The sequence below is a fragment of the Chiloscyllium plagiosum genome, chromosome 14 (assembly GCF_004010195.1).
Source record: "Chiloscyllium plagiosum isolate BGI_BamShark_2017 chromosome 14, ASM401019v2, whole genome shotgun sequence".
NCBI lineage: Eukaryota > Metazoa > Chordata > Chondrichthyes > Orectolobiformes > Hemiscylliidae > Chiloscyllium > Chiloscyllium plagiosum.
Window position 1 is genome coordinate 24,011,062 of NC_057723.1, and position 10,704 is coordinate 24,021,765.

The following is a 10,704-nucleotide window of genomic DNA, read 5'->3' on the forward strand; positions in this document are numbered from 1 at the left end:
ACCTCCTTCCACCTATTGCATTTCCAACGCCCCTCCCCCAAGTCCCTCCTCCCTACCTTTTATCTTAGCCTGCTTGGCACACTTTCCTCATTCCTGAAGAAGGGCTCATGCCCGAAACGTCGATTCTCCTGCTCCTTGGATGCTGCCTGACCTGCTGCACTTTTCCAGCAACACATTTTCAGCTCTGATCTCCAGCATCTGCAGTCCTCACTTTCTCCTTATTCCACATGTAAACATCATTCTTAACAAATATGGAGAAGTAAATGCTGGGAAAAAACTTAGCTACTGCTGCAAATACAGAAGTGAAAATTGTTTTCTCTCCTCTGGGAAGTGACACACGACTAGTTTTAATGGAGATAATGAAAATGAACATATTTAATTATGCATATTTAGTACCTGTCTGCTATTTTTATGATCTTCCCATTCCATTCCAAAGTCTTTGTACCACTTTATATATAACATGACCAGAGAAGGACTTTTTAAAAAACTAGCAAACATAGTTTTCTGAAGTACAGGCAGTGACATCTATTTGTTTAATCAAACATGTCACAAAGAATGACCAGCAATGTTTTTGGGAATGTAATTCTGCGGCAGAAAGTTTTCTTCTCTCACCTCATTGTGTATAAGAGTGTTCCATCTTCAGTTATCCTCAACAATTTATTAGGCATAGTCATGTTATGCGCTACTGATTTTTTTCCATTGTGGAAGAAAGTGTCTGGTGTCCATATTCTGCTAGCCATCAAATTATTTAAACGAAGTATAGTCATGGGTCCTTTGAATTTTAACCTTTCATCTTCCCAGCTCTGGCGAAAAAATACATCTATTGTATATTCCTGCAAAAATGGACAGACCAGAATTATTTACATTCATACAACTATGACCAAAGAGATCACCACAGAAAACACAGGAGAAAAATGATGAAATAAATTAGACGGTTATAATTAAAACACAACTCTGTCACTTCCAAAATAATTCAATATCAGTTACATGAATTTCCATAATGACCATGAGAACTGCATAATAACACATTCATTTCTGAGTTCTGAGGACACCTATTTCCCCTTGATTTCACTGCTTCTCATTGAATCTTTTGACAGCATATGAATCATAAAATAATGTTTATCTATTAATATTTTTCATGGATTCCACTGACTGGTTGGTTTGTAATGTATGCAGGATGACTACCGATCTCTTTTTCTGAAACAGCAGAATGTGTTAAATAGAGATGAATTACATTCACACCACTCTCTAAAATCAGAGATGTTCCATTAATTTGCACTTCTGAAGATTTGATAAATATTGTGTTTCCTAGCATGAATCAGGAAAGCAAGGTTGGCCCTGGAAAACTAGTTTTAATTCCAAATGTTTTAATAATAGGAGGGAGAAATAAAGCATCTCAATTAACTTATTTTTTATGATTGGTAGAGGTTTTTTATTATACAAGAAAAATTGACACTTACCATATCAGTATCTGAAACAGGCCCAAAGCTTGTTACATAGATATCAGTCTTGACCTGTGTTATCCGCTCTGAAGCATCAAAATAGGATAGTTATTATCTATCAGCATTTTGATCTGCTTCAAGTGACCATCAAGAGTATCCTGAATAGGAAGTTCCATTACTTTATGAAGGCTATTTAGTATTTATCACTAACATTTCAAACATTCATCATTCTCAAATTAAAGCAAATATTTGAAACAATGATTGTCAATTATTATTTTGTGTTGTCTCAAGTCATTAGGCATGTTAATAATTGTTAACAAAATTGAAATGAGGGTGGGGTACATTGATTATAAAGTAATCTTTGTACTAGCAACATAAAAATGTCTAAGCACTTAAGATTAGTGAAGCACAAATGTATCAATGGGCTTCTTCAGAAAAGAATGAAGCTGAGGAATGACCTTGTTGAATGACATTGTCCAGAAAGTGATCACACTTGCAGAAATTAAGGGGTATAAGTATAAAATATAATTACATAATAGTAAAGTAATATTTTAAAAGTCAGTAAAATTTATGAAGATGTTTTTCTTTACCTGGCATGTAGTTATAATGTGGAATTCATCACCTAATGGTGTGATTGAAGCAGAAAATTAAAAGGCATTTAACAGGAACCTAGATAAGCATATAAAGGATATAAGAATAGAGAGGACAAGGGTGTGAGTGCTGCATAAAAGCCTGCATAGACAATGATGTAGATGAGCCAGTTTCTGCACTGTATATTTTATGCACTGCTGGACCACACATGTTTAAATCAAAGGGAATTATGACACCATTCATACAATTTAACACATGCACGAACATGAAATTACATTTAAACATTCAAGTATACACCAACAACTTGAACCTAAACCAAATTGTACCAACATGTCCATTGATAATTTTAACAATCAGTAATTTATTTTCCTGGTTCGTTTGAAAACGTTCAGGATAATTGCCATCCTTCAGCTGTTTTGAGCAGTGCATTACTCATATGTTACTCTGATTAGAAGGCTAATGATTGAAGAAAAAGTGGGATGTGAAAGTGACAATGGACTTGTGGAAATCATTCCCTGACGTGTTTCTTGTTACATTGATCCCATGTCTCTTCGTGGATTTTAATTAACCATTTCGAGGCTGATTCCGGAGTTACCACATAATATTGCAAACATTTTGATGGGATTTCTCTATCACCATCTTTCTCTTGTACTTTCGACATTAAAACGCTTGCACAAGGCTGATCTATAGAACATCTGCCGTGTGTCCCGCGTGTGAAAACAGTACTCAAGGTGTGCTCAGTCCAACTCCATAAACTCTGGACATGTTCAAAAACGGGGCTGTTTCTTGGAAATAATGATGTGGCTGCCCGTAAACTGTAAATCGCGTTAATAGGTCTGTTGTTTAATACTCGACTACAATTTAGCATTTGTGCAACTGGACGTAGTTGTAATGTTATTTTGCCGCATTATTTTGCTGCACCTTGATATCAACTTGTGTGGTTTCCATAAGCTGCATTAGTCAGAATCCTAGTTTACATCTGTTTATTACTGCACCATGTGTTAGCAAAGCTCATTACAGACCTCCCAAGCCTGGTCTCAGACGGTTGTCATATCCATCCAGAAGACTGTCGAGGATTCTTGTGAAGATTGTGATGTTGTTCTTGGCTTCATCAGACATTGCAAAGCTAAGAGGGAGCGATTAAATAAAAACAGGAACCAGATAAATTAAATTAAACAGTCCGCGAATTTTCCAGTAGACTGTCGCCGTTCCTTTCTTTTAACCCCAGTAAACTATATTGGAGGACATCACGCAACTAAAAACCCACCCGCCGGTCACTAACCCACTACATAACCACTTCGAGAAAATAACCTTCCATAGCTTTCAATCACATTTTAGAGTACTGGACATTCAGCCTTAAGCTTGCTGAGCAATGGAATAACAATTAACTCAGTGGGACAGAAGATATCACGTACAGGTTCAGTTAGGATATTTTTAAAAAATAAAATTACACTGAAAACCAAATAGTGTTTTAAGAGATGAGACTGAAAAATAATCCTTGATATTAAAGTGGAGAGAGTCCACTGATAAGGCTGGTATTTGTTGTGAAACTGAAACAAGAAAACAAATAGTTTTAATGAAATAATTTTCCACCATTAACTTTTTTTCAAAGACCAACTGTGATGGCAATTCCAAAATCCTTTGACTTTGCGAAGTCCTGGAGTCAGTCATCAGAGACGCTATTACAAGGCAGGTTTTGTTTCATGCAAATAAAGATGGGACTAAGACAGGTTGGGTTTGTTGGGATGGTGTCTGGTTTACTTACCGGTGTCCATGAAGTTATGTTTTAAATCCCTTAGTAAGTTACTGAATGTAATTTTAAAAGGACGAAAGGTTGGAATGTCTCGCATTTTAAAAGTAACAGCTTCGACATTACTTGAGAAACAAAACCTTACAGTAGTCCTTCACTTTCATTTCCATAAATTAATAAAGAGACCTTGCTCTACTTTAGATGGTATTTTCATTATCCTCAGCATTGTTATATTAGGAACTGTCTTGTAAATAATTTAGCATGAAAATGAAACACTGCTGATACTTGAAAGCAAACAGGGGAATGATAGAGAAACTCAGCACTTCCGACAGCATCTGTGGAGAAAGAAACTGAGTTGACGTTTCAGGTTTGTGGCCTTTTATCAGATTTTTAAAAAAGTTTTGCGCCTAACAGAAACTTATATATTATGAGTTTTCGGACGCCAGATGTCTTAAAATCACAACGGAAAATTTCTCAGTAAACAAAAGCTAAACATAGAAGCAAACAAGAAACTTGCTCCAGTGCCCCAGCCTACGCCATTAATTGCAGTTGAATTCCTAATAACACACATTGTTTTTTAAAAATCGTGTTTGTTTTAACATTAGTTATGAGAAGCAAGGGGCTTTCCTTTGCATTGCGCCTTAAATGATCTGAAGACCTCTCAGGTTATTGTACATCCAATAAAGTATTTTCAACGTTCAGTAACTTTTTTTCCCAATAGTCGAAAACCTGTGAACCAATTTTGGCTCAGCAAAGTTCCACAAACGCGGGAATGAAACAAATAACCAAATTGTCTGTTTCAGGTATTAAGTATTAAAATATTTCCGAAAAAAGATTGCTGGACTCGAAACGTTAACTCTGTTTTCTCTCCACAGATGCTGCCAGACCTGCTGAGTTTCTCCAGTAACTTCTGTTTTCATGTCTGTTATTAGGTGTTGCTTTATGAATCAATGATAACTAGGTAACATCCCTGTATTTGTTTTTCAAATAGTGGGATCCACCTGAAAGGATACAGTCGTTTAACGTTTAATTAAAAAGACAGATTGTCTGATGATGCAGCACCCACTCTGTATTACATGGAGTACCAGCAGAATTTGTGCGATCAAGTATCATCTTACCTGTGACGTTTTTTCGAACTTTGAGACGACAATTAATAAACTTTTGGGAGTACCAACAATGGTCTGCTAGCTGCAGGGACGTTTATTTTCCAGCAATTGAAAGTCGTAATATGGATAATAGCTGAATAATGTTAAATCAACGCTTCAGGGAGCTCAAATCTGTTTGCAGTTTGATTTGGTTGATACAAAATGGCGAATGACAATAGAACAAGCAAAATGAGCATTGTCAGGCCAATATTGATTGACAGCACATTTTTTAAAAGAATCTGCAAGAATATTCAAAACGCATTTTGTGCCTTGTTAGTAATATATAATATGCACGTATTATTGAACTGCATATTGCAAAGAACGAAAATAGCGTTGAAGTTGCTTTTATTCTGTCTGTCATAATTTGAAGCGTTCAGCAGGGGACTATTGGCCATCTTAGTATATTTATAAAGTGGATTCAAATATCTGGTATAAGCGACTGGTGTGTGTGTGTGGCATATACTGTACATCAACCTGTCAGTGTTCAGAACCACTAATGGAAGAGCAGCTCTGGCAAATCAATTGACCTTTCACGGGAAGAAGAGGTCACGAGCCTCCTTTGCAAGTCGTATGACTTGTTTTGGAATAGACCATTGCTTTATGAAACGGCTAAACTGTACAACAAAAATAGACAGGAAGCAACGCCCTAATGGACCAAATCTTGGATGCAGAAATTAACGCTTTGCAGTCTCGGGTTTGTGTCACTGACTCTTAAACTGATATTTCACTTTTATTGAACTGTGAAAAGAGATCTAATCTGATCTGGATTATAGGTTGTAATGAATGTTTTACACCCCAGCAAGGCCTTCTTTTGTGGAATATTGTACAGCAACTCCATCTACAGGCCATGGGAATACTGACAGTGGAATAAAGCCTCAATACATAGTATCATGTTCCACTCATTTCCAAACAAAAGAAAACAAGAGACTCACTTGAGCACAAACATGAGAGCGAAAGTTGCGTGTGTGTCAGGGGAGGGGGAGGACTGGGGGGAATGATCATTTTTCTGGCTGTCATTTAACATAACAATGAGTTGCCCATGTCCTTTCGAAATTTTAGTGCGGGAAATCCTACCTTTAGCCTTGCACGAAGGACCATATACAGTAAATGCTCTTAACCGCACTTCAGTTAAACAGCTGCCAAATGGCAGGGTGTATGTGAGCAACATTTCATGATGCCCATTCGAAGTTTCCGAATATTGCAGTTCCTTTCTTTGGGCGGAAAGATGTTTTTTTTTTAAATTTAGAATCAAGCACTAGCTAGAGATAATTCCCATTTCCCACTTTCCACCTTCTGCGCGGAATAGTTCCACACCACTTAGATTAACAAACACCAATGCGTGAATATACTGCTGTTATGAAGTTAGCAATCATCTCCACCCCCCCCCCCCCCCCCACCACCACGTCTGTTTCCCATCGAACAAAATCTCTGTAACTCCGTTTTAACTCACGTTATTTAGCCTATTGTCACTATCATGAAATGGCACGCTAAATGATTCCCGTGAATCGCTCAAAATAAAAACAGATAGTCATTCAAACTGGTTGCCCACAGCTAAGTTCAGACGGCAAGAGGCTGCTCACCTTGGGCGGAATGCTGCGTTTAGGAACAGAAACCAGAATATCGTCGACACGCAGCTGGTGAGGGCAGTAATTCGCTCCATAGCAATCCACGAAGCAAACACTAATAAATAAATGATACAGAAATAAATAAAGATACAAATGCATATACAGAATGCACACACACACAATCCTGTAAAGTTACTGCGTCCACAGGTACCCCTCCCTCTCCGCTGGAAGGGAAGATTGCTATAGAACATACACTTTCCGTTTCAAGTGAAATAATTAGAAACCCCCTTTTAAAAATATGTATGGTCGAGGTTTCTGCAAGACTGTCGAGGGTGCTCTAGGCGGGGAGAATGGCGTAAATCACTGAGGGTTCGCCCATGGAAAAACTGGAAATATATAAATACATCTCCATATGCATGTTGGCATCACTTTGGGAGAAAGGCAGCGGCCATTCCTTATGGTCGAACCGAGTTTACCTTGTTGCATTCGACTGCGTTACTTAATACGGACGTTTGGTACGGCCACAATAACACAATCGTTTTGCTTTGATTAAGACATGTGCATATTCTCACACTAAACACCTGACTAAGGTGAGCTGATCCTAGTTGTGCCACATCCTTAAAACATTCAAGGAGCAATCGAAGGAATGCACTCTCCACAGCAATTATAAACCTTTTACATCGCTACCGAGCCCTTAATGCATATTATGGATTGATCTCAAAGCAAACAGATTAATGTCTATTGGGTCTCTGGCCAAGTTTCAAATAAACATCACTTGGAGAAAGCATCTCTCTCGCATATATATAGGCAGAAATACATTAAACCCTCTTTTAACAGTCAGGGTATCTAAATGGATCCGATACGTTACCAGCTAAATGTGAACCGAGTTTTCAAACCATAAACTACATGCGGCATTTGCCGCTACAAAATCAACGCTATCCAAAGCGATGCTGTATCTTGCAGAGAATGGAACAAAATACACAGTGCCTAAATATTCAAACAAAACACGAGCTCTCCTGCAGGAGAGACAGGATAACGTGCACTACACCCAGCGGCTCTGAACGGGTTAACCAGCGACAGGGGGATATTGGAATAAACCGTTTCTTCCGATACAGCGGTTAACGACTCGGAAAGTTTAAAGTGTGAATTACTAATTTGATTACAACACACACAAACAACAAAGCATCGGAATGTCGCGACGCAGAGACAGAGCTGAAGCATCCTTTTAAACCAACAAACCGATGTGGATTCTTCCAGTATTGGGAGCGGCGCTTCTCACCCCAGAAGATTGGGTTGGTGTTGTAAACTTCTCTGCTGAGTTGTTAAGCTGCTGACTTGAAATGCAAAACGCATAGGTCTCGCTGCTTGTTGGCTTTTTCTTTCCCTGCTCTCTCTCCCTCTTTGATGTTTTTTTTTAAGGGGGGACCAACGTCTGAATCAGAAGCAGCAGACACACGATGCAATCTCTCCTGGCTGTGATCAGCATTCCCCTGCGGGAGCCGTCACAGTCTCGCTGCCTTCTTGTACGTGTAGGAGAAGCGGCAAATTATTTCATTTGCACGGGATCTACAGGATGGAGGGGAACTGCAGGTTGCAGGAAGCTTTACTCTACCGAACCTATACTAATGTGCCCGTCTGTAAACCGGATGTGAAATAAGCCGTGACTTCAATTCAGGCAGGTTTTTTTCTCTCTCTCTGGTTTTGAGTGAGGGAGAGAGGTGGATCCCAACTGAACGTAAACACGTTAAGAACCAATCCGCTGCCAAACGTAGATGTTCTCTCTCCGCCGCACAATTTAACTTGTCCTCGCTCATGTTAATCTATTGCCAGTTGATGGATATCATACCTTCCTAACTTATAGTAAACCCAGGCTTGAATAGAGTGTTCCACACTGGTAATTGTAACTGTAATCTAAAACGCACATAAGCGCGCACACAGACCTACAAGGGTCGAAATCATGTTCTCTGCCTTCAAACAGTGTGGTGTCCAACATTGGGTATATTTAAGGAGATTGTCACATGCTCATGAGTAAATTGGACAGTTTACCCGAAGCCTAGTTGTTGTTTGAAATGCATTTAGTGCAGCTAATTTGAAATCTCAACACGTCACTTCAAACAAATACCCAGCACAGGGACCAATGAGACGCTACTATGTTGCAATGTTTAAAACACTGTAATTTGAGACAGCTCAAGGTTCGGCCTTGTCCCAGATAATAATCCGATCAGGATTACCATGCAAACAAAACCTCCCGATGGTTCCACAGAATGAAGAGAAAATCAAGTCCAAGCCATTGTCTGATACGCATGCGCTTGGTTTTCAGCCCGGCTCTACAACGGCATGGTTCCTGGGTCCTAAACTCCGCCGATTACTTTTTCTACTTCTGAGCTCTCCTGCGACTTCCAACCTGAGTGACCTTCACGGGGGTAATGGGGGGAGGAGATTAAGGCTCAGACAAATGCCTGAAGAGCAGAAATTGCTGGGAAAACTCAGCAGATCTGGCAGCATCGATGGAGGGAAAGAAGAGTTTACGTTTCGGCTCCCGTGACCCTCAGTATTTCTGAATCAGTCACTGGACCCGAAACTTTTCCTCTGCTTTCGCTCCACAGATGCTGCCAGACCTGATGAGTCTTCCCAGCATTTTTTTCTGTTTCTGATATCCAGCATTCGCAGTTCTTTGTGTTGTTTTGCCTTCTGGCCCATACGTAACCGGATTTCTGAGGAGCGGGAAGATGTTAAGCCTTACAAAGATATTGAAGTTGTCACAATTTGTTGAAGTCAATAACATACATCAGCAAATTTTCCAAATAGAACGAACAAAATAATACTTCAGCTAAAAGAAAATCATCAGTATGTCTAGGAATGCACTGCCTGGGAGTGCGGTGGAGGCAGGTTCAACTGTAGCATTTAAAAGAAAATTAGATTTCTACTGGAAAGGATGATGTGTAGAATTCCAGAGAGAGCGTGCTGAAGGTGACGGTACTCAGTGAATTATCCATCTGTTAAAGCCAATGGATTCAGGATAGGCTGAATGAACGCCTGTGATACTGTAACACTGACTTACCAGTCAGGTAGTGACCGTAAGAAGTTTAGGATAAAGGAAAACGCAGTAACACTTTAGATTAGATTCCCTACAGCATGGAAACAAGCCCTTCGGCCCAACAAGTCCACACCGACCCTCCGAAAAGTAACCCACCCAGACCCATTCTCCATATTTACCCTTGACTAATGCACCTAACACGATGGGGCAATTTAGCATGGCCAATTCACCTGACCTGCACATCTTTGGACTGTGGGAGGAAACCCACACAGACACGGGGAGAATGTGCAAACTCCACACAGAGTCGAGGAGGAGCCCGGGTCTCTAGCGCTGTGAAGCAGCAGCGTTAACCACTGGGCCACCTTAGTCCTTGAACTATTCGCCAAATGCTGTCAATCCAAAGGATTCTTAGTATGGTCATCTGTCCAAAACACCTTCCAAGGGCTCCAGGTTGCTGTGGCATGTCGGCTGTAACTACGGATTGTAATTGTAAAGTCTTGTCTTTTAACAAACATGTTTAGATTTGATATTACACACCTCTGGAGCGGGTAGGACATGAACCCGACCCCCGGTCCAGGGACACTACCGCTGCAGCACAGGGGGACCAAAAAGCATACAGAACCTAGTATTCCCATGGCGGCTTCCCATCCAAACACCAACCAGACTCGAGTCTACTTCTGAGAGCAGGCATTTTCAGACGAGTATGGCTATGGTTACAATTCCGTCTGAAACTGTGGCTGATCAGGAATCTCGCCTAAACTTATCGGTTAACATTGAAGTACACCGGAAAGATTTCCAGGTTAACCAGTACTTAACCTGTTAGACTGCATTATTAATACAAACCGGTTGGTTTTTGAGTCCTAAAAGCGGACTTGAACTTGGCTTAGAGGGAGAGACGCTATCCATAGCGCCACAAAACACCATTCTTTCTTCAGGTAAAGTTCAGACAGATCCAATCGTTAGATTAATAGGTTAAATGCAGAAAACGTCAGTGGGAATGTTTTGTTTCATTCCCCAAACCAGACTTTCAGTTATACAAGACTCAGTATTTGAGTCGGTGAGTCCTAGGAACGTCCCCAATTATACAGAAGCAGAAAGACGATTGATGTGACATTACTACTACTCCATCTCCCCGAAAGCATTTTTCTGGAGTCCTTGGATTATTATGTAGTGG

General features: G+C 40.0%; 1 protein-coding gene across 4 annotated transcripts in view; it reads right to left on the bottom strand.

Moving 5' to 3' along the window:
- Window positions 1–8,241, bottom strand: part of LOC122556556 (gamma-aminobutyric acid receptor subunit alpha-1-like) — a 56,515-nt gene extending 48,274 nt beyond the window's left edge. The window contains exons 1-5 of one of the 4 annotated variants that reach the window (XM_043703351.1): window positions 7,773–8,241; window positions 6,509–6,608; window positions 3,056–3,159; window positions 1,461–1,528; window positions 613–833 (exon numbers count right to left, since the gene is read on the bottom strand). In XM_043703351.1, the coding sequence (XP_043559286.1) occupies window positions 613–833; window positions 1,461–1,528; window positions 3,056–3,159; window positions 6,509–6,588 (473 nt within the window). In that variant the 5' untranslated portion in view covers window positions 6,589–6,608; window positions 7,773–8,241. Of the gene's footprint in view, window positions 1–612; window positions 834–1,460; window positions 1,529–3,055; window positions 3,160–6,508; window positions 6,609–6,969; window positions 7,061–7,361; window positions 7,457–7,732 lie in introns of those variants that run through there. The other 3 variants (XM_043703350.1, XM_043703352.1, XM_043703349.1) reach the window with 3 other exon arrangements.
- Window positions 8,242–10,704: the final 2,463 nt, after the last annotated feature.